At 43.9% G+C, this 24,510-nt stretch overlaps 2 protein-coding genes across 2 annotated transcripts; both read right to left on the bottom strand.

The window, feature by feature from the left end:
• Positions 1 to 9,157: 9,157 nt before the first annotated feature.
• On the bottom strand, positions 9,158 to 14,874 carry slc35a4 (solute carrier family 35 member A4). The gene has a single exon (XM_060837429.1). It carries the CDS (start codon positions 14,864 to 14,866, stop codon positions 13,889 to 13,891), a length of 978 nt encoding a protein of 325 aa, XP_060693412.1. The 5' UTR covers positions 14,867 to 14,874; the 3' UTR covers positions 9,158 to 13,888.
• Positions 14,875 to 15,174: 300 nt separating this feature from the next.
• On the bottom strand, positions 15,175 to 23,076 carry LOC132823503 (SLC35A4 upstream open reading frame protein). Its single transcript, XM_060837430.1, has 3 exons — positions 23,044 to 23,076; positions 20,528 to 20,626; positions 15,175 to 15,372 (listed from the first exon to the last, which is right to left on the bottom strand). The coding sequence occupies exons 1-3, from the start codon at positions 23,056 to 23,058 to the stop codon at positions 15,175 to 15,177; spliced, it is 312 nt and encodes a 103-aa protein (XP_060693413.1). The 5' UTR covers positions 23,059 to 23,076.
• Between the last annotated feature and the right edge of the window lie 1,434 nt (positions 23,077 to 24,510).

The raw sequence follows: 24,510 nt of genomic DNA, 5'->3' as shown, positions 1-24,510 counted from the left end.
GGGTTTCCTTCGGGTGCACTGGTTTCCTCCCACAGTCCAAAGATGTGCAGGTTAAGTAGATTGGCCGTGCTAAATTACCCAGTGTTCAGGAAAGTGGAGGCTATATGAATTCGCCATGTGAAATGTAGGGTGACAGGGATGGGATGGATCTGAGTGGGATGCTCTTCAGAAGGTTGGTATGGAATCAATGGGCTGAATGGCCTGCTTCCCCACTGCAGGGATACTATGATTTGATAAGGTGTCATGTCAAAGGTTCACATGAAAAATAACAGCTCATAGTGCCAGGGTAATGACACAGACTGAAGATTGGCTGGCTGCTAGAAAACAGAGTTGGTGTAAATCGGTCTTATGTTGTTGGCAGGATGTGATGAATGACGACCTGAAGGGTCTGTGTTGAAGTCTAAACTTTTCACAATTCATATCAACTATTTGGATGCAGACAGCAAAAACGTGGTAATGTTTGAGTTCTGGACCTGGAACAACTTTTGTCACTTATGTGAAAAATAATATTTTTCTTTTTCCCTCTCAAAGGTCCTTCGTGAATTCCGGGAGGTGTCTCAGCTGAAACTGGATGTATTGGAAAAACGTTATCGCAAATTACTGCAGGATGCAATTCAGGACGCAGTACAGCTCTCTGCCCAGAAACAGCAACTAGATTTAGAAAATAAACACTTAAAACAGAGTGAGTGATTTATAAATGGTATGGCTTAGAGGAGATGGGATTGGAGAGGAGTGGGGCGGAGGAGAGGGTATTGGAGTGAGAAGCTTGAAGTGAAATAGTAGGAACTGAATGGGAGGGAGTTGGCTTTGGAGATAACTGGTCTGGAGAAGATTAGAGTGGAGGGGATTGGAGTTGAAAGGATTGGTGTGGAATAAGGGGTTGAGGCGGAGGAGAGTGAACGGGAGTAGAGTGGAGGACATGAAGTGGAGTTGTTGAAGTGGATTGGCTGGAGTGAGTAATTGACTATAACAAAGTCTGATAATTATTTATGTTCTGTTGCCACTGAAAATGAAGACAGCTGTTTCACGTGATTAATTTGAAGTTCAATCTAAACAGTGAAGATTGACCATGGAGTTGGGGAGGGAGGGCTCGAGGTAATTCCAATGCTGTCTCGTACATACGTTGTCTAGCAAGGGGAGCACTCAGGAGGAGGGGACTGTCATCTATCAGCCTCCTTAACACAGAGACCCCCTAAATCCCATTAGAGATCCATGAGAGAAGCAGCACCCTAGTCAATGAGGACACATCCACCCCATCAACACACACACACGCATGCACACACATAGACACACATACACTCATATACACATTGTCCTGGAATTTTGGAATATCTGCCAACATACTCCATCTTCAGTCACAGTGTCCTGAGCAACTGTTGTTTTAGCTCCTGCCTTCATGCAGAGAGTTTTCAAGATCAAATCAGGTAGAGGCAGCTGCGATCAAGGGAATCCCTGGAGATATACAGGGAATACCGGAGTTTACTGAGGAAGGAAACCATGAGAGCGAAAAGGAGGCATGAGATAGCCTTGGCTGAGAAGATTAGGGTGAATCCAAAGAGGTACTTTAAGTATATTAAAGGAAAAAGAATAACTAGAGAGAGAATAGGATCACTCAAGGACCAAAGTGGACGTGTATGTGTAGAACTGCAGGAGATGGATGAGGTTCTCAATGATGATTTCTCCTGTGTTGACTGTGGAAAAACACATGAAGACTTGACAACTTGGGGAAGTTAGTGGTGATATCTTGGGGCAGTCCATATCACAGTCGAGGAGGTGTTGGATGTATTAGAATGTATGAAGGTGGATAAATCTCCTGGTCCTGACCAGATATATCCAAGAACACTGTGAGAAGGGAGAGAAGAAATTGCGGGAGCCCTGGCTAATATTTTTGCATCATCGGTAGCCACAGGTGAGGTCCCGGAAGACTGGAGGGTAGCAAATGTTGGGCATTTGTTCAAAAAGGGCTGCAAAGAAAAGCCTAGGAACTATAGACCAGGAGGCTTAACATCTGTGGTGGGTAAGTTACTTGAGAAGATTCTGAGAGATGAGATATACATGCATTTGGAAAGACAGGAATTCATTAAGTGTAGTCAACATGAAGTGACCGGGAAGGTTGATGAGGGCAGGGTGGTAGACACAGTCTATACTGATTTCAGTAAGGCTTTTGATGAAGTTCCACATGGTTAGCTTCCCCGGAAGGTGAGATTGCATGGAATCCAGGGGAGGCTGGCAAATTGGATACACAATTGGCTTAATAGTAGGAAGCAGAGGATAATATTAGAAGGACGCTTACCAGACTGGAGGCCTGAGACGAGTGGAGTGCCTCAGGAGTCAGTGCTTGATCCATTGCTGTTTGTTATCTATATCAATGATCTATATGAGAATGTACACGGCACGATTTGTAAGTTTGCTGAAGACACTAAAATAGGTGGTATCATGGACAGTGAGGAAGGTTCTCAGAAATTGCAGCAGCACCATGATCAGCTGGGGAAGTGGGCCAAGAAATGGCAAATGGAGTAATATACATAAATGTTAGGTCTTGCATTTTGTAAAGTCAAATCAAGGCAGGAGTTTCGTGGAGAATGCTAGGACCTTAAGTAGTGTAGTGGAACAGAGGGACTTTGGAGTTCAGGTGCATGGTTCTCTGAAAGTGGAGTCCTAGGTAGATAGGGCAGTGAAGGAGGCTTTTGGCACACTGGCCTTCATCAGTCAGGGCACTGAGTATAGAAATTGGGAAGTTAGGTTGCAGTGGTACAGGATGTTGGTGAGGCCACACTTCGCGTATGGTGTTCAGGTTTGGTCACCTTGCTGGAGGAAGGATGTTATTAAACTGGAAAGAGTACAGATGAAATTTACAAAGATGTTGCCTGACTCAAGGGTCTGAGTTATAGGGAGAGTTGGACAAGCTAGGACTGTTGCTTTACAGCGTAGGAGACTGAGGGGGGATCTTTAAAAAGTGTATAAGATCATGAGATGCATGGATAGGGTGAATGCACTCAATCTTTTATCCAGGGTTGAGGAATCGAGGAGTAGAGGGCATCAGTTAAGGTTAGCAGGGTAAGAATAAAAGGGAACCAGAGGGGCGACTTTTTTACACAGAGGGTGGTACACATATGCAAATGAGCTGACAGTAGAAGTGGTTGAGGCAGGTACATTAACAACATTTAAAAGGCATTTGGACAAATACATGGATAGGAAAGGATTAGAAGGACATGGGCCAAGAATGTGGTGCTGGAAAAGCACAGCAGGTCAGGCAGCATCCAGGGAGCAGGAAAATCGACGTTTTGGGTAAATTTCCTTTTTCTGACTGTGTTTCATCTTCATATGCAGGAATTGCTGAGCTCCGAGACCAGCTCTCTACAACTAAACAGCAAGAGGTGACACCTCACCCGGAGGATGGGGAAACAGAGAGTCATCAAGATGCAGTACAGGACACACACAGTGGACTGCCTTATGACTGTGATCTTCAGAACGATAGTTAAAATATTGGACTGAAATGAGAAAGAATTGCATTTTTAAAAATTGCTGCATGTTTTGAAATGCAAGTAACTTGACCCTTATGACAAACATCATTTATACAGCTACTTGAACCAGCAGTCATTTAAGTTAGTTTGCAGTTGAACTGGAGACAAGGGGTTGCGCACAGATGCAGCTCTGGTTTGCAATGTGAAGTTGATTGGTCTTTTGACAAGTTATTGATGACAAAGGCCTTTTGCCTGCTAGTAGCATGTGCTTGGGTTCTCAGTGAACACAGCTTGGGCCTGGGATCAAGACAGACTGAGAGAATCAAATCTTCACCAGCTTATGAGTAGTTTCTCTGTTCTCTGCAGTCAAAACCCACTTTCAACCTGAAAAACGGTTTCTTTCCTTTCTGCAGTTGCTGTGAACTGTGACTTTTAATTGATAATTGAGACTTTCATACGTGAACTAGAAAAAGGATTCAGAAAAGGAAGGTTGAGATGTAATATTTCATCAGCAAGAGCCAACTCAACAGATCTTGGCAGAAAGGTTGTCGACTTGCTTTTGTAGGTTTCCCTCCCATCTAGTGTTTTCCTGTGCGTGTGTGTGTGTGGGTGGATGGCTAATGGGGAGCTTAAAGATTAGAATTTTAATTTGTACTGTTACAGTTTGTAATTGTTTACTTGTAGCTAATAAATAATAAATTGTGATTCTCATTCAATACAGAAACCTGGTCCGTGCTTTCTTTAAGCTGGGTCTGAAAATCAGCGAAATTGGTGAATCTTTGTGAATTCATTTTAAAATCTTAAACTCCAGGAATCACGGGGCTTGATATCCAGTGGACCATCCCAGAGCGTAGTGATTGGTGTAAGAAGCGAGATCACTATAGTTTGTTTCCGCAAACCAAGAGAGACAATAGAAATTAAAAATCAGAATTCAAGGTGAAGTATTTTGTGTGCAGTTAAATCATTTTACTCTCCTAAATTTGTTCTTGAATCTTCTGTTTGGGACGATATCAAATGCTGTGGTGTTTATCTTATTTAAATCCTTTCAGATTATTTCTGAAGTTTGTTTGGGTATTATTGACTGGCTGTCATGCTCTTGAGAATGTCTCCTATCCGGTGGTTTGTTGCAACAGAAAAGCCATAAACCGCTTGAGTTTGCTTTAGGGGCACTGGTGTCCACGATTGATAATGAAGAATGGCAGATTGTTTAGTTTAAACTTCAAGGGTCTTGATTTGTAAAAGATTCGTCATAGAGTTAGTCTGCTGACTGATGATTGTGGGCAAGGCCTTGATTTATACTCTGCATCTGCAAATTATAACAATTTACATTTATTTCAATCAGGATTCATTGGCTTTGGAGCTCCCTCGGTTTGATCTCTTTGCTCCTTCAGAATGTTTCTTAAAACCTACCTATTTCACTCAGAATCTGGCCATCTTCCCGATTATTACCTTATGTGGCTCAGTGTCAAATTTCACTTTATAACACTCTTGTGACTTCAGGGCATTTTATTATGTTAAACGCATTACATAAATAAAATCTGATGCTGATAGAGTGGTTAAAAGCTATTTCTTCTGGTTGGGAAGTAAACAGAGCCAAGCTACGGTTCAACCAGGATCTAACTGAATAGTAGAACAGACTCAAGGAGATAAATAGCCTCCTCTCATTACAAAGTACTTAAAAAAGGCTTCTAATTATATATCACGTTTCATGACCACAAAATGCATCAAATGCACTCTACAGTCACTGAAGCACTTTCTTGAAGAGTAGTCATTGTTGTAATGTAGCACAACAACCAAATTTGTACTCAGCAGGATCCCACAAACAACAATGTGATAGAGTCATTGAGCTCGATGGCACATAAGGAGGCTCTTCAGTCTCGCGAGTCTCCACCAGTCAAAAGCAACCACCTAACTCCCTGAGAGTGACAACACAAGGGGAGGAGGTGGGAAAAAAGACATATAGCATGCTTGCCCTCATTGGTCTGGACAGAGAGTATAAAAGTTGACAAGTCATGTTGCAACTGTCTATGACTTTGGTTAGGCCACATTTGGAGTATAGTGTGCAGTTCTAGCTACCACACAATAGGAAGGATGTGGAGCTTTGGAGAGGATGAGGAAGAGGTTTTCCAGGATGTTGACTGGTTTGGAATGTATAAGCTATAAGGAGAGGTTGGACAAACTTGGATTGTTTTCACCACAGCATCAAAGGCTGAGGGATGATCTGATAGAAGCATATAAAATTATAAGAGATGTGGTTAGTCAGTCATTTTTTCCAGGGTGGCAATGCCAAATACTCAGGGCATAGGCTTAAGGAGAGAGGGAAAATTCAAATGAGGTAGCTTGAAGGTAGAAGACACAGGGTGGTGGAGGAAGGTTGCCTTTCAGACTGGAGGCCTATGACAAGTGGAGAGCCACGCGGATCAGTGCTGGATCCACTGCTTTTCATCATTTACATAAATGATTTGGATGTGAACATTGGAGGTATAGGGAGTAAGCTTGCAGATGACACCAAAATTGGAGGTGTAGTGGACAGCAAAGAAAGTTACTTCCGAGTATAATGGGATCTTGATTAGATGGGCAAATGGGCTGAAAAGTGGCAGATGGAGTTTAATTTAGATAAATGCAAGGTGCTGCATTTTGGACAAGCACATCAGAGCAGGACTTATACAGTTAATGGCAAGGTCCTGGAGGGTGTTGCTGAGCAGAGACCTTGGAATGCAGATTCATAGTTCCCTGAAAGTAAAATTTCAGGTAGATAGGATAGTGAAGAAGGCATAATGGTCAGAGCATTGAGTGGAGGAGTTGGGAGGTCATGGTACAGCTGTACAGGGCATTGATTAGGCCGCTTTTGCAATATTGGATGCAATTCTGGTCTCCCTCCTATCAGAAGGATGTTGTGAAACTTGAAAGGGGTCTGGAAAGATTTACAAAGGATGTTGCCAGGGTTGGAGGATTTGAATTATAGGAAGAGGCTGTGGCTGTTTTGCCTGGAGCATTGGAGGCTGAGGGTTGACCTTATAGAGTTTATAAAATCATGAGGGGCATGTATAGGATAAATTGACAAGGTCTTTTCCCTGGGGTGTGGGAGTCCAGAACTAGAGGGCATAGGTTTTATTTTATTTTTCCCCTCTCATCCTAAACCTAAGGGGCAACTTTTTCATGCGGAGGGTGATGCGTGTACAGAATGAGTTGCCGGGGAAGTGGTGGAGGCTACTACAGTTACATTTAAAGGCATCTGAATGGGTATATGAATAGGATGAGTTTAGAGGGGTATGACCCAAGTGCTGGCAAATGGGACTAGATTAGGTTAGGATATCTGGTCAGCATGGATGAGTTGGACCGAAGGGTCTGATTCTGTACTGTACATCTCTATGACTCTCTGTGCAAGGCAAGTTTTTTGTTCTACACAGAGAGTGGTATGTGCCTGGAATGTGCTAACGGGAGAGGTGGCAGATGCAGATAAAATAGCAATGTTATTCAGACAGACTTATAAACAGGCAGGGAATAGAGGGATATGGACAGTGTGCAGGCAGATGGGATTTGTTTAGATTAGCATCATGGCCAGCACAGACATGGTGGGCTGTAAGGTCTGTTCCTGTGCTGTACTGTACTGCTGTATGTTCCATGGAAATATTCTAATCCCATTTTCCAGCACTTGACCCATAGCCATTTATGCCTTTGCATCACAAGTGCATATTGAAATGTGATGTGGGTTTTTGTACCTATTTGACAGCATTGCCATGGCTGATGTTGATCCACCACTGTCAACATCCTGGGGATTACCGTTGCCTGAGAACTGAACTGGACTCACCATATTAATGTTGTAACTATAAAAGGTGAGGGGCTAGGAATCCTGCAGTAAGAAACTCAGGAACTGAGTCCCCAAAACCTGTCTGGCAACAAGTCAGGAGTGCGACTAAATACTTCTAATGTGGTTGGATGAGAGCAACTTTAACAACACTCAAGAAGCCTGACACTATCCAGCTCAAAGCAACCAACCTGCACCACATCCATGTACATTTTCTCCCACCATCAACGATGCACAGTGCCAGCAGTGCAAACCACCTTCAAAATACATCACACAAGTTCTCCAAAGTTCCTTGGACAACACCTTTCAAACCCACAAGCACAACCATCTAGTAGGACAAGGGGGCAGATACAGAGAAACACCACCATCTGCAAGTACCCCTGCAAGTCACACACCATCCTGACTTAGAAGTAAGTGACTATTCCTTCAGTGTCTCTGGGTCAAAATCCCTGGAAAAATTGAGTTGATTCACAGCACATTGACTGTAACTGTTCAAGAAGGCAGCTCATCATCACCTTCTCAAGGCCAATGAGGAACAGGAAATAAATACTGGCTTAGCCAGTGACACCCTGAATTAATACAAAAGATTTTTATTAATAGAGTTATAGAGATGTACAGCACAGAAACAGACCCTTCGGTCAAACTCGTCCATGCCAACCTGATATCTTAATCTAATCTAGTCCCATTTGCCAGCACTTGGCCTATATCCCTCCAAACCCTTCCTATTCAGATACCTAGCCAGATGCCTTTTAAATGCTGTAATTGCATGAGCCTCCACTACTTCTTCTGGCAGCTTTCCATACAGGCATCATCCTCTGCATTAAAAAGTTGCGTTTAGGTCCCTTTTAGATTTAGCCTCATTTTATAATCTGAATATCGCATGTACAAGGTTAGATAAGATGGGGAAAGGCAAATTTGGTGAGGCATTGATGATATAACGTGCCAAAGAGCCTCCTCTTATACCATAACAGTTCAGTGGCTGAGTGTTATCCGAAATTGAGCATATTAAAAAGAACATGATTGTATTAGGGATGCAGAAAATATTTCTGAGATTTGTTCCAGGAATTGGGTTTGAGAAAAAAAATTGGAGAAGCTATAAACATTCAGAGGTAACATGACAAGGGTGCTCAGAGGATGCTCAAGTTCAGAAGAAATCTAGAAAGGGCAGATAAAGGAATTGCTTCCAATGAAGACTCAGGAACCAAAGGACAATGAAGCAAGGTGAATTGCAAAAAAAAAACCAAAGCAATAAGTGGAATTTTTTGACTTTTGCACCAAAAGATGCCACTACCAGGTTACACGCTGCCAAGATTATATTGGAGGTAGATTCAATTGACTTAAGAAAGGAATTGGAAAAGCAGAAGAGTGAATAGAATAGAATCCCTACAGTGTGGAAACAGGCCATTTGACCCAACAAGTCCATACCGACCCTCCCAAAAATAACCCACCCTGACCCATTCCCCTACCCTATTACTTTACATATACCTCTGACTGAACTACCTAGTTTTCTCATCCCTGAACACCATGGGCAATTTAGCACGGCCTATTCAACTAACCTGCACATCTTTGGATTATGGGAGCAAACCAGAGCACCTGGAGGGAACCCACGCAGACACAGGGAGAAAATGCAAATACCACACAGACAGTCCCCAGAGGGTGGAATCAAACCCGGCTCCCTGGTGCGGTGAGACAGCAGTGTTAACCACTGAGCCACTGTGCAAATATTTGCACTGTTACGGGGAAAGAACAAAGAAGTGGGGCTAGTTGAGTTGTTCTTGCAGTCTGCACAGATAATGGGCTGAATGGCCTCCTTTATTACAACCAATCTATGATAATGAAATCCACTAGCCTTACAAATGAGACAACTGGAACAAGCTTTAAGATATAACTTTATAAAATATCTTTAATTTATATAACATAACTTAGAGATTATGTTTACATTACGATGATAGCATTCTTCCAGAGTTCCCAAGTTACATTTCTGTTTTGCAAAATTTTAAACAGCCCAATGTACTTTCCTTTTCTTAATAACGAAAACTAACTCATTGCATTGAAAATCTTAAAAAAGAAAGTTTGGAAAGAACATTAACACCATCTATATTTGAGGTCAAAGCTGGGTCTGTTTTTCTTGTTTGTTTGCAGGCCATTGCAAAGGGAAAGTAACTGGACATGAAACTCTGGTTTAAAAAAAAAGCATCCTGATTCCCAGTAACTGGATGGCAGGCCCAAATTACTTGTTCTGACTGATTTCTATTGCATTATCGGGACGGATCCTGTGTGTAAGATGGTAGAAGTGGGAAGGGTGGATTATAAATTGGAGATCATCACAATTTCATTCCCTGATAACAAATTCATTTCACAGGGAGAAAAAAAATTGAAAGTCTAACTGGTAAGCCACGGATGAATTTGCACTACTCTTTCAAGCACTGAGTCACTGTGTAATTTCATGAAAACCTCATTAATATGTCATAAAATAAAAGGAATGTTAAAAATGGAAAAAACATGCATCTGTTTAAAACACAAAGTTATTTTGATGACACTTGATAAATTGTTATATGTCTCAGGGAAAACATTTGATTACTGTAGAAAACTGTTTAACAGCTGAAATGTGGTCATGGGTCCCACTGCACATGTAAGTTAACAAGTCCATAAGGACTGGTAAAAATTCAGAAGATTTACTGCATTTTTACATGGGGGTCTGTTAACATGCAGTTGTTTTGATAAAGTATGAACTAGCTTGGAGGAAACTGGGAGACAACACAGACACAAATATCCCAATCTTTAAAACTAAATTACTCCATTGCATTGTTTACAGGAAATTCTGCACCAGCCAAACATTATCTACAGCCACAGTAAGCCAGGCTTTGTCATCAAGAATATAATTTTAAAGGTTAGGTCACTTTCTGCACCCAAACCAGTGGTCTTAAAGTCAAAGTGTGAACTCATCCAACAGCATAATCATTCATATGTAGCACAATGGTATCCGCTCAATTAAGTGCAAGTGTGAGAGACAAAGAGAGAAAGTCAGAAGTCACATGCCACCAGCCTGTAGTCCAACAGGTTTATTTGAAATCACAATTTCAGTTTGCAATTTCAAATAATCCTGTTGGATTATAACCTGGTATCGTGTGACTTCTGACTTTGTCAATCTCAATCCAACACTGGCACCTCCATTGTACGTGAGAGACGGTGTACGCATGCATGTTTGAGGGAGATAAAGAAAGTGAGAGAGATAAATTTTATCCAGCATCTATTGCATCTGCTGCTCTGGGCAGATCTTTTGCTTTGGACATTCCTAAACTGAGATTTAGGAAAAGTAGGATTAATTCAATTAACACACATATTTATTTATTCATTGATTCTGTATGTGACCCAAGGCAAAACACTGCTTCAAGTTGTGAATGTTAACAAAAACTTCATCAATTATTTTCAGTCAGTAAAGAAATATTTGCCCTCTTCTCAAGACATGGCAGTGTTGAGGAGAAGAGTTGAGTACATATAAAAGGGAATTGCTTTGCATTAATTGCAACACATTCCCCAATTTAAAATTCAATGGTGGTACTGAAACTTCAGTTTCTACAAAAAATGTATTGAAAACAAAAATTAAAACGTGCAAAGTTTACGAAAAACCTGAAGTTGGTATCCAAGAAATCCATATAAAATTACATAAAAAACCCCTTAACATGAAAAACGTTAAAATAGCCTTGTGTTTGTTTGGGTGAATTCTGGAGGAAAGGCACAGGATGTTGAGGAGCATGAAACACAAGAGTTTCAGCTTTGGTCATCAGTAGTGTGCACAGACAGGGCAACACACCCTCCAGGCTGTGAATTCCTCACACAGACACCAACAATCCTCTAGCTTCATCCAAGGGTAACACTGCCATTGTAAGCTCACTACCTCGAGGTTAGGAGTGTGGGTTATCTGGAAAGTTGCAGAATCCCTGTGGGTGACCAGGCAAGAGACTTTAACATGGGATTTCTTTTGAACAGAGCTCCCCTGATGTGTAAGGCAAGTCTCTAAACTCATCACATCACTGCATCGCCTCAGGAACTTTCAATTCGGTATTTCTAGCATAAATGAGAATATTCGGGATAAGGCATGCATGAATATGTGTACATCATTGAGTTTTTGGTGCAAGCTGCTATTGCAACCTTAAAGCAGCATGAGCAGCTGCCTCTGCAGCCAAACAGCTAAAAAAGCAAGCATTTAAACCTGAACACTGAAAACAGATTTCGAAATCATTATTTTCAATGAAGAAAAAAAATTTCCTCTACATTTCTAATAATCGTTATTACAATGTGATTTCGTGTGCAGCATTTATATATTTTTAAATGTTCATATTGCGTCAACACAGAAAACTACACAATGGTTAAGGAATTTTAAACTGAGTTTAAGTATGATATGTAAACATAGTGAGATTATTCTAGATGCATTGAATTTTTGAAATGTCACAAGACACAGTGTCACTGTCTATAGTTAATGATGGTGTTAACAGACAGAAGACAGGGTCTTGGAAAAATCTCCTGGCAATATATAAAACCTTGTTGGAGATACCCCAGTCAGCTGCCACCTTAAAATAAAGACAGACTTTGTTTTAGCCAATTCTCTTGACTTTTAACTTAAAGGAAAATTGAACCATGGATGTAAACAGCCACTGGGAAACAGATATCAGAGATCACTATGACAGATGGGGGAACATCACACAATGGAGTGTGCCCACATGCAACCTACACAAGGTGGTTTTCCTTCACAGGAAAGCTTCAATATTGCTCAGGTTAACTGTAGGGGACATCACAACTCATGAAAACCCCTTCTGATCCCTGAAATCATCACTACCCCTGAGGTGAATGCCCTCGATTGTTATGGGGGAAGAGCTAACAAAAGTGCTGTGGTGTCCGGCAACAGAGGTTGCTGCAGAGGGGTGAGGAAGCAGAGTTCTTGTAACAGCCCCTCAATTGCATTAGAACTGAGGCAACCTTCTGAAGACTTCCTAACATCCTGCGTTTGCCAAATGGAAACTGGACACTGAGGCCCACTGCCAGCCTATCCTCCCTGTTGGATAATCAAAACGATGAAGCCAGGAAGGATGTGCTATTCATTCAGGAACTGCCCTCCATCAGGACTGAAATCAGGCAACTGTCCCTCAATGACCAAGAAAAAGCCAACCCACAAACAACAGGGCAGCTTTATCCTGGGGTGAGGGGACCACCACTGATCAGATATTGAACCAGGCAACGCCACGGATAATGAGAGTCACGAAGATCAAATAAAAAGTTTCTGAAACACTGTCTGGTCCATGCTGAGTTAGTTCATGTGTGCAGGAGAAATTCTACAAAGTCAATTTCAAGACTGAGTGTTAAGGGGTAGAGTTTTTCCACCTCTAGATCGCTGCCCAGAGGCATCATCGAACCAAATAAAGTGTGATTGTGATGCCATTTGTAGTTGAACAGCAGATTACCAGAGCTATGAATGACACCAATAGAACTCCACCCTAATGATTAACCACTTGTTAAAGGGAAAGATAGAAAGATAGTGCAGGCTGAGTGTGGAATGGATCAGTTAAGCTGTAATAGTGTTATTGTGTGTTTTGGGCAGAATATGTTTCTTGAGATAATCTTTCATCAGAAGGCATTCAGGTTGGGCTTATGCTTAAAACATGAAATCGTTTTTCTTCTGCCAGCTCTTAACCTGTCTACAATTCGAGCTTGACCCTTGTTTTATGTTGGTCAGCCTATCTCTACACAGAGGCTGATAGAAATCTGGAACCCTCTCTTCCAGAATTACAAAGTGAAGGCTTCCAGACTTGGATCGAAGCAGTTTGTTAGCAGAGGAAAACCGAGGGCGAGCAAAGTGATACAATCTTATTGACTGATAAAGCAGGCTTGGGGTTTGAACTGTCCACTCCTATTCTTATCTCTTATAAAGTAGATTAGAAGGGCTGAATAGCCTGTTCCTCTTTTTAAGACTAAGATCGCTTTCCTATTGAAATAAATAATTAGTAAAAAGACAAAAGGGAGGCCCATGAAGTTTTGTTTTGAGTTCTCCTTTGCTTCAATTTTCTGTCTCCAGCAAACCCAATATCAGTCTGGCTCGCTCGCTAGGGGAGTGGCTCTGGACTCTCAATAGCCAGCAGGAAGTCACACAGCACCAAACAAAAGAGAGAGGGCCCCAGAAGTAAAATAATGACATAAACTGATTTGAAGTTTTTGGTTTCAAATATCATCCAAACAAAAATTCATAGAAATTAAAGAGGAAAATGCTTTTGTTTAAAGAACATCTCCTTAGGGTGACAAGCCATGTGACAGAGAGATGCAGGAGATGAAGCAGTAGTGGCTAAAGTCCCAACAGTAAGAATGTGAAGAACAATGGTTCCCGTGTTGAGACATTAAGATGTTGTAAACTAACAGCTCAATTCTATGGTGATTCCCTTACTTTAACCATCTTCACTTCAGTAAAATCAACATCATGTCCCATGAGGCAAGGTAGACCAAACCCGGTGGGAGTCAGAGTTAGAAAGCTTAGCACAAAAAGGTATTCTGTAAAACTAAAACAGATTGGATGGGATAGGGAGGTTACAATCTGAATCCAAAAACACTACAATCCTGTCAGTCAGTACTACCTAACTCGATAGTAGAGGTGAATAGCCAGGCAGATCAGCCCCACTGCTACAAAGAACAATGGGGTGAGCTGGAGGTTAAACAAAAAGATGGAGAGGACTGCATTAACTAACATGGAGCAGGAAATGACAAAGAGTCTGGTCATGCTGTTGTTGTACTTCATGATGACTGACATCAGCAAGCCATTCAGAGCCTGGCTGCCAACTATCACAGCAACCCAGACCGAGTAGCCCTGGAAGAAGCTGGTGGAGGGGGAGCTGGCTGTGTGCACCACCAAGTTGACTGCAACACCAAATGTGTACAGGAACAAGTTCTGGAGGTTGAGGGGCAGCGGCTGGGACTTCAGAGCCCACTCCGTGTACACTGCAGAGAGGCCGGATATCGAGCAGTAGGCAGCAATGGCGATCGCACCCTGCAGAGTGATGTACATGCGGTCATGGGTCATTGGCTCTCTCTCTCCTGCCTGGCCATGCATGGCACCAGTGTGGCAAATCCCAGCTGCCATCAGCAGACAGAGCGCCAGCCATTTGCGCGCGGACAGCCACTGGCGGAGCAGCAGGCTGTAGAAGGCAGCAGTGGCTGCAATCTTCAGATTGCTCAGCACCTGAAAGGTCACGGGGTCCATATGATGTTGCATGTGGACGACCAGGTTGTTGTTGACTGCGTACAGGGAGGCGGGCACAGCAAACGGGAGGGCTGCCCATGCTGAGATGGCGTCCCTGCTGGCGGAAGAACCGTGGTCATGAGCTAGGAATAACACGGAAGACACGGTGAGCTTCACCAGCTCGACCAGAACAACAACAGAGGAGGAACTGAAGGGCACCCTCCCGCCCACCTTGCACAGGCTGATCAAAGGCGCATGCGAACCATAGGCAAGCACAGAGAGAAGCAGCACAAGCCCCCAGCCGACCTGATCCCTCATCCGGCCCTTCGCAGGAGACAAACCAAAAGTACCAGGATCTTCGAGAGTTTCCATTTCTTTTCTGAAGCAGCTCGCCAAAACCCAAGTTCATTTACGTAAGGGAAATGTTGACAGGTTGGGTACAAGGCCAGGATAGACCCGTTGAGAAAGGACAGAGAAGCAAGAAGGCAATTGTGCGTTTGCATGCACCTGTCTTTCAGTCAGATTCATTGTAAGCATCAAGCGACAGCAGTCAAGCTTTATAAGTCATTTACATCAATAATATCAAAGGCCAGTTGCGCTCCAAGGTCACATTTGATTATCCTGCAGTTCCCTGATATGAGTTAACTGGCTCGGAGACTGCAGATACGGAGGTATGCTTGTTATTTTGGTCCTTTCTTCATCGAGTCCAGGTAATCCTTGATTGAGTTTTCTACATTGGGGATGTTGTAGTTTTGGGCTGCATAAATCCCAGTGACTGTTCCCACCAGCACACCCAGGACAGCAGAGGCTCGCAGCTTGGCCACAACGTATCCCGCCAGGAACCCCTTCAGGAATGGAGAGGCCAACAGGGAGCCACCCTGGAACAGGAGAAGATTCAATTAACTTTCGTGGTTTACAGATGTCTGGTCTTGCACTTGGCCCTGAACTGAGCTTTCAACCCCACGTTTGCTCTGGCATCAGGCAGAGCTATTTGTATCTCTGTCAGCTTGCCCACCTCTGCCCTTCCCTCAGCAGCAGATGCAACTCTCGTCCATGCCAATTCCTACTTCTGTCTTAATTATTCTCATTCTCTCTTGGCAGATAGCTCGCTGTAGCGTCTAAAACCTCAGCTTAGGCAAACTGTGTTGCCTATTTCGCAACTCTCACCAAATCCCATCCCATCCCAGCACTCACTGAGTTACAGTGACTGTGCCTTGGTCTTGGAGAACGTTGACTTCAAAAAACTCAATCTCCTATGTACCTCCAATTGTGACCTCTCGCTCAAATGTAATTTTCATCACTTTCTAATTTGTGACCCTGCTTTCAGCTGCCTCAGCCCCAAGCTCGGAGGTTCCAACCCTAAACTTTTGTCTCTCTCTCTCTCTCTCCAGTAAGACAGCTTTGACTAAACTTTTCGTCACATTATAGAATCCCCACAGTGAGTCTGCAGTGACCCTCCAAAGAACATCCCATCCAGATCCAGACCCAAACCCAAACCCTTACCCAATACCCATAATCCTGCATTTAGAATCACAAAATCCCTATGATTTGGAAGCAGGCCATTCAGTCCACACCCAACTCTCCGAATAGCATCCCATCCAGACCACCGGCAATCATATCCTTGTAACCCTGCATTTCCCATAGCTAATCCACCTGGCCTTCACGTCCCTGGACAATTTAGCATGACCAATCCATCTAACCTGCACATCTTTGGATTGTCTGAGAAAACTGGAGCACCCAGAGGAAACCCACACAGACACGGGGAGAGTGCGCAAATTCCACATCAACTGAATCACTACCTGAGGGTGGAAGCGAGCCTGGGTCCCTGGCACTGAGGCAGCAGTGCTAACCACTGAGCCACCATGCCACCCAAAGACTGGCCCCAAAAAGACTTCAAAATTGTGAGAGAAAGGAGCACAGAAGAATAAATTGGCAAAGAAATCACAAACCTGTACAAATACTATAGAGCAATGACATGGAGCACCTTTAATTACCCCAAATAGTTGAAGAAGCTGAGAGAAGTAATGAATGGGGTGATCTGTTACAGCATCTGTAGGCCTTACTTTTTCATAGTGAAGGATTTGTCATAGTCTTCCTGGGTATGGTGAGTGAGGATTGGAGTGTGACACCTTTATTCAAGAAAGGGTTCATGGATACTCCACACAACTACATCCTTGCCAACTTATTACTGGCAGGTGAGGGTTAGAAACCATTTGGTAAACAAAAACCAACACACACACGGAGCACCGGGGAATTTACTGAGGAAAAGGTAGGTCATGCCTGACATAATCCAATTGAACGTTTTAGTGTAGAGACAGAGAAGGTGGCTGATGTTGTCTGTGGATTTTGTTGACATAGATTTTAAGAAAGCATTCGACAAGATACCACATCAAAGGACAGTCAACAAGATTGAGGCTCAGGGTACAGGAGGGCCAGTGTCAGCCTGGATAAAAATAACCCTAAGGCAGAAAACAAGGAGTTTTGATAACTGGCTGTCTTTCAGACTGGAGGATGGGTAGACAGTGATGTGCCTCAAGGGTCATTGACAGCTCCACTTTGTTTTGATTATATATATCAAGAAAATGATTGGGATGTTAGCTCAGAGGGCAACATTTCAAAATTTGATAATGGGAGGTGTGAACAACAATACTAATACTAATCAACTGCATCAGGACACAGATAGACTAGAATGGGCAAGTGGCATTCAAAATCGTGAGGAGTCTGAACAGAGGAAACAGGAAAAAATGTTCATGATAAAGGACCAAAAATGCAGATTTAAGTTAAGTTTCACACAGCAAGGAATTAGGGTTTTAAAAAATTCATTCACAGGATGTGAGCATCACTGGGTAGGCCAGTATTTACTGCCCACCCCAGTGGACAGATAAGAATTTGCGATTTTGAAGATTCCTAGCTTAGGCTGAGGTTCAGGTTATAAGTTTGCTCACTGAGCTGCTAGGTTTGTTCTCAGATGTTTTGTCACCGTGCCAGGTAACATCATCAGTGAGCCGCCAAAGAAGCTTTGTGAAGTTTGAAGCAAAATTTGTGAAAAAAAACTGGAGGTTCACGTATATAGATTTTTGAACTTGACAGGACATACTAAGATACCCATTGGGATCTTGGGTACTGGAAACAGAGACAAGTACAAAATCAATGAAAAATTGACTTTAAAAAACTCTGTTTAGACACCACTAAAGTATTGCATCTGTTTTGGTTCAAACAGTCTGGCAAGACTCTTGAAAGGTGTCAAGGCTATTTACCAGAATAATTAAATATATCAGCTTTGTGTGTCCAGCAGGACACACTTTCCTCATTCCTGAAGAAGGACTCATGCCCGAAACGTCGATTCTCCTGCTCCTTGAAAGCTGCCTGACCTGCTGCGCTTTTCCAGCAACACATTTTCAGCTCGGATCTCCAGCATCTGCAGTCCTCACTTTCTCCTCACAGATATGATAGGCCAGAATTCACCCTGCTCTGCTATACTGTCCCTCGGCTTCTATGTAGCTCAGTGTCAAATGTTTCCAGATAACACTTTGCATACTGCCTTGGGATATTCCATGGTGCTATAAAAAGTAAATGGCTGTGGCTAAAAACAAAATCTACATTAATACCAATGTTTGGAGCAAGTGGAGGCCATTTAGTCCCCTGAGCTAATTCCACTATTTACTTATACCATGGTCAATTTTAATCTTAGCACCATCTACTACTGATTTCTACAAATCTTTAATTCTCGATTGTGAATTTCACAACAGATTGCAGATAATTATGTCTTTTTTTTGGAGTGGGTGATGCCAGTCTGCAATTTACAGCAGCACATTAATAACAGGATGCTTTGCAATAAGTGTCAACATCTAAACAAACCATAGCAATCACTTTTAAATATTAATGAATAAAATTAACAGGGACTGTATTCCCTGAAATAGTCTTTTGCAGATTGATGCTGCAAGAGTAAATCTCAAAGAAGAAACTGATGAGATGTGTCAATCCTAACTGCTAAGAAAAATGTCTTTTGAAGGCACACTTGTAATTTACAATCAACTACTTTTACATATTATATACTATTGCATAATGTGGGCGGCACGGTGGCACAGTGGTTAGCACTACTGCCTCACAGCGCCTGAGATCCGGGTTCAATTCCCGACTCAGGCGACTGACTGTGTGGAGTTTGCACGTTCTCCCTGTGTCTGCGTGGGTTTCCTCCGGGTGCTCCTGTTTCCTCCTACAGTCCAAAGATGTGCGGGTCAGGTGAATTGGCCATGTTAAATTTAGCATGCTAAATTGCCCATAATGTTAGGTAAGGGGTAAATGAATGGGTATGGGTGGGTTGCGCTTCGGCGGGTCGGTGTGGACTTGTTGGGACGAAGGGCCTGTTTCCACACTGTAAGTCTAATCTAATCTATTTTCTGCATTTTTTCAGGGCATTTAGTGGAGAAGTGAACTTATATTAAACTCATGGCTGCTCCAGGCACAATACTCAATTCTACTGCCTGCATAAAAAAATGACACAGAAGCACTCGAGAGAACACAAAGAACACATTTCTAAGGACTGTATGAGAATTGAGGGATAACAGTGATCAGGAAATAATTAAACAGGTTAAGCTTATTTTTCTGATTGAAGCCTTAAAACTTATGCATGGGTTGGGAGAGTGGCTAGCTGTGGAGAGAATGCTTTTGCTTATGGGAAAGCTCAAGACGAGGGCTCTTAGATGGTCTCAAAATTAAAAAGGAAAATAAGGCTTTTAAGATTTCCAACTGGGGAGTCTGAAACCACAGGAAGCAGTTGAGTCAGATAATCGGAATGCACTCAAAGAAACTAGACAACTCAGTAGGATGTGCTGGCAGGCTGAAAGGAGGTCGATGGAATGGGAGATGACTCATATAGAGTATCAGTGCCAGCACACATTAGTTGGGCCAAACAGCCCAAAACGTGTGCTAACAGTTTGAGTCCAAAGTCTCCTGTATGGAGGGATGCCTAAAATAAGAGTCCTTGGACTGTTTTTTCTCTCCATGGATCCTGCCAGATCTGCTGAATTTCTCCCAAAATTTCTGGTATTATTTCTGATTACCAGCAGCCACAATATTTTACGCTTAATTAATCAGTCTCTGTTCTGTATATCCGAGGTGATGCATAGAATCCTAAAATCTTTCTGGGCATCTTCTACCCAAGTCATTTTCTGAAAGAACTATCCAATTAATCACACACCCTTACTCTTTCCCTGTAACCATGCTAATGATTTACATTCAAGTATTCACCCAACACATTTTTGAAAATCAACCTTGAAGCTGGTTCCAAACATTTTCAGCTAGTGCATTCCAGAAAGAGGTAACTTGATGTGTAAAAGTCTTGCCCGATCTCATCTCTGGTCCTTTTCAATGATCTACTCAACTTCATGTCCTTTGCTTGCTGACCCTTCTGCAAAAACAATTTCTCTTCATTTACCCAATCAAAGCACTATTGACTTCAAACACCTTCTACTGAACACCCCCTGCTCCCAGAACAGTCCCAGCTGCTCCAGTTTCTCCAAGGAAGCCATCCTTCTTTGGTACTTTTCTAGAAAATCTCATTGCCACCTATTTGGCACCTTTTCAGAAGAGGGATATGAAGAATTGGAACCAAGAGTGCAGCTGATTCAGATTCATTGACTCCTGTTCCTTCACCATAGGACAGATGGCCATTCAGCCCCTCCTGTCTGTTCTGCCATTCAATGAGATAATGGCTAATCTGTGACCTACCTCCATATACCTGCCTTTGGCCTATGTCCCTGAATACTTTTGCTTAACTAAAATATTTCCTCCTCAGATTTAAAATTAACTGGCATCATTTAGTTCATATTTTCTTCTTATTCTTTCCCCTAAAGTGTACTACTTTACATTTGCGTTCAATTTCACCTGTTCTAAGAGTAAACTGTTAGTTAACAGTGAATTAAATTTACCCACTGCTTGCTAATAACACCCTTGAATAAGAAACTTTGCAAACTGTTCACAACAGAAGACTGAAAGGAGATTTTACTTCAGTGCAGTTCTTTTGACACTCACATTGGGCAATCCCATTTGTACCTCCTCTTCCACCCTCCTCTGGATGCTTTCCAGTTGACCCTTCAACTGTGCAAGATCCTTTAGCTTCCCCAGTGTGTCCTGCAGAAAGAATAGGACAGAAAATAAATAGGAGGACAATGATTTCCTTTCATAAAGCATGAATGCCAACAGTGAAACTGAAGTAGACCCTTCGGCAAGGTAATAAATAAGATACAGTTTTTAATTATATAGTTTTTCTCGTTATGCTTTCATTGGATATAGGTGTTGTTAAAAAACCCAGCATTTGTTGCCCATTCCTAAAAACCGAGTGGTTTGCTCAGCCATTTCAGAGGGCAGTTAAAAGTCAATTGTGTTGCAGTGAGCCAGTCATAACTGGGACCAGATAAGGATGGCAGATTTATTTCCCTCTTCTTTCCCAGTGAACTACATCAAGGATTTTTTTAGGTCAATCAATAATACCATCACTGAGACTATCTTTATATTCCAAATTTGTATCAAATGAATTGAAAATCCACTGGCTGTGGAATTTGATCCAATTACCCAATGGAATGATTGCTCTCTGATTATTGATCCATTGACGTTGCCACCATACCACCATATCCTTTTGATAAAGTTCCACATAGGAGGTTAGTGAGTAAACTTAGGGTGCGTGGTATTGGGGGCAAAGTACTAGATTGGATTGAAAATTGGTTGGCTGATAGGAAACAAAGAGTAGTGATAAATGGCTCCATTTCGGAATGGCAGGCAGTGACCAGTGGGGTACCGCAGGGATCAATGCTGGGACCGCAGCTTTTCATAATATATGTTAATGATATAGAAGATGGTATCAGCAATAACATTAGCAAATTTGCTGATGATACTAAGCTGGGTGGCAGGGTGAAATGTGATGAGGATGTTAGGAGATTACAGGGTGACCTGGACATGTTAGGTGAGTGGGCAGATGCAGTTTAATGTGGATAAATGTATGGTTATCCACTTTGGTGGCAAGAACAGGAAGGTAGATTACTACCTCAATTGAATTAATTTAGGCAAAGGGGCAGTACAGAGAGATCTGGGTGTTCTTGTACACCAGTCAATGAAGGTAAGCATGCAGGTACAGCAGGTAGTGAAGAAGGCTAATAGCATGCTGGCCTTCATAACAAGAGGGATTGAGTATAGAAGCAAAGAGGTGCTTCTGCAGCTGTACAGGGCCCTGGTGAGACAACACCTGGAGTACTGTGTGCAGTTCTGGTCTCCAAATTTGAGGAAAGACATTCTGGCTATTGAGGTGGTGCAGCGTAGGTTCACGAGGTCAATTCCTGGAAGGGAGGGATTACCTTACACTGAAAGACTGAAGCAACTGGGCTTGTATACCCTTGAGTTTAGAAGACTGAGAGGGGATCTGATTGAGACATATAAGATTATGAAAGGATTGGACACTCTGGCAGCAGAAAACATGTTTCCGCTGATGGGTGAGTGCCGAACCAGAAGACACAGCTTAAAAATACGGGGTAGACCATTTAGGACAGAGATGAGGAGAAACTTCTTCACCCAGAGAGTGGTGGGTGTGTGGAATGCTCTGCCCCAGAGGGCAGTGGAGGCCCAGTCTCTGGATTCATTTAAGAAAGAGTTGGATAGAGCTCTCAAAGATGGTGGAATGAAGGGTTATGGAGATACGGCAGGAAGCGGATACTGATTAGGAATGATCAGCCAGGATCATATTGAATGGCAGTGCAGGCTCGAAGGGCTGAATGGCCTACTCCTGCACCTATTGTCTATTGTCCTTCTCTTCAACTGGGTAACTGGTAGCACTGGGTATCAAAATGGTTCATTAAACTTTCTTTTATGGCAATAACTTCCCTAAGGACCAACAAAGACGGAGTGAGAAAAATGACCTCTCAACCCACTACCCACTTGAATACACAGTGCCCTCATTCTTATTCCTTCCGCAACCCTACACCCTCTCCCTCAATCCCACACTTCCAACACAATCCCCAAACTGCTCGATTACCGCCGTCCCAAACTTCTATCCACATCTCTTCCCCATCGGTCCATTCTTGCCTCTTTCCACTTCCTCATTAACACCCCCCCCACCACCTCCTCGTTGATATCCCCTGAACCCCCTCACTAACATCCCCATCCCCCCCACCCACCCCAGACACCCCCCATCCCCCCTCAGACACCCCCCCCAGACACCCCCCGCAGACACCCCCCACCCCCCCCCCGCAGACACCCCCCATCCCCCCCCCCCGCAGACACCCCCCATCCCCCCCCCCGCAGACACCCCCCATCCCCCCCCCCGCAGACACCCCCCATCCCCCCCCCCGCAGACAACCCCCACCCCCCCATCCCCCTGCAGATACCGCTCCCCCCCTGCCGATACCCCCACCCCGGAGCTATAATCGGGTTTAGCTGCCCGAGCAAACAAACACCTGGGCCTAATGCACGCCCCCAGCCCCCAGCCCCCAGCCCCCAGCCCCTCCTCCTCTCTGCTCTCTGACCACCCTCACTCTCTCTGTCTCACTCCCAGGACTGACCTTATCATCCGCCATCTTACCCGCGCGTGCGCACTCGCAGGCCTGGGCGCGGCTGGATGCGCATGCGCGCTGTCCGGGAGTGCTGCTGTCGGTGGATGGCGCTGTGGAGCTGCAGCTCAGAGCTGCCTTGAGAAAACTCACCTGGACCTCCCTTTACCTGCAGCTAATACCCACACCCATACCCCCATACCCCATACCCACACCAAACTCACCTGGACACCCCCTTTACCTGCAGCTAATACCCACACCCATACCCCTATACCCCTATACCTGTACCACACTCACCTGGACACCCCCTTTACCTGCAGCTAATACCCACACCCCCACCCATACCCCTATACCTGTACCACACTCACCTGGACACCCCCTTTACCTGCAGCTAATACCCACACCCCCACCCATACCCCTATACCTGTACCACACTCACCTGGACACCCCCTTTACCTGCAGCTAATACCCCCACCCCCACCCATACCCCTATACCTGTACCACACTCACCTGGACACCCCCTTTACCTGCAGCTAATACCCACACCCACACCCATACCCCTATACCCACACCAAACTCACCTGGACACCCCCTTTACCTGCAGCTAATACCCACACCCATACCCCTATACCCACACCAAACTCACCTGGACACCTCCTTTAACCGCAGCTAATACCCACACCCCCACCCATACCCCTATACCCACACCAAACTCACCTGGACACCCCCTTTACTTGCAGCTAATACCCACACCCAGACCCATACCTACCCCTACACCCACACCAAACTCACCTGGACACCCCCTTTACCTGCAGCTAATACCCACACCCAGACCCATACCTACCCCTACACCCACACCAAACTCACCTGGACACCCCCTTTACCTGCAGCTAATACCTTCACCCATACCCATACCTACCCCTATACCCACCAAACTCATCTGGACACCCCCTTTACCTGCAGCTAATACCCACACCCATACCCATACCTACCCCATACCTGTACCAAACTCACCTGGACACCCCCATTATCTGCAGCTAATGCCCACACCCATACCTATACCTACCCCATACCCACACCAAACTCACCTGGACACCCCCTTTACCTGCAGCTAATACCCACACCCATACCCATACCTACCCCTATACCTGTACCAAACTCACCTGGACACCCCCTTACCCGCAGCTAATACCCACACCCACACCCATACCTAACCCTACACCCATACCAAACTCACCTGGATACCCCCTTACCTCAGCTAATACCAACACCCATACCCATACCTACCCCTAAACCTGTACCAAACTCACCTGGACATCACATTTACCTGCAGCCAATACCCACACCCATAACCATTCCTACCCCTATACCTGCACCAAACTCACCTGGACACCCCCTTACCTGCAGCTAATACCCACACTCATACCTACCCCTATACCTGTACCAAACACACCTGGACACCCCCTTAGCTGCAGCTAA

The sequence above is a fragment of the Hemiscyllium ocellatum genome, chromosome 16 (assembly GCF_020745735.1).
Source record: "Hemiscyllium ocellatum isolate sHemOce1 chromosome 16, sHemOce1.pat.X.cur, whole genome shotgun sequence".
Taxonomy (NCBI): domain Eukaryota; kingdom Metazoa; phylum Chordata; class Chondrichthyes; order Orectolobiformes; family Hemiscylliidae; genus Hemiscyllium; species Hemiscyllium ocellatum.
This window is presented reverse-complemented; position numbering and strand designations above follow the sequence as displayed.

Coding starts and splice junctions, on each gene's coding strand:
- slc35a4 (XM_060837429.1), bottom strand. CDS start 14,866: ATGGAAACTCTCGAAGATCCTGGTACTTTTGGTTTGTCTCCTGCGAAG.
- LOC132823503 (XM_060837430.1), bottom strand. Junction 15,373..20,527: donor TACAAATGGGATTGCCCAAT/GTGAGTGTCAAA, acceptor CTCCTGTTCCAG/GGTGGCTCCCTGTTGGCCTC.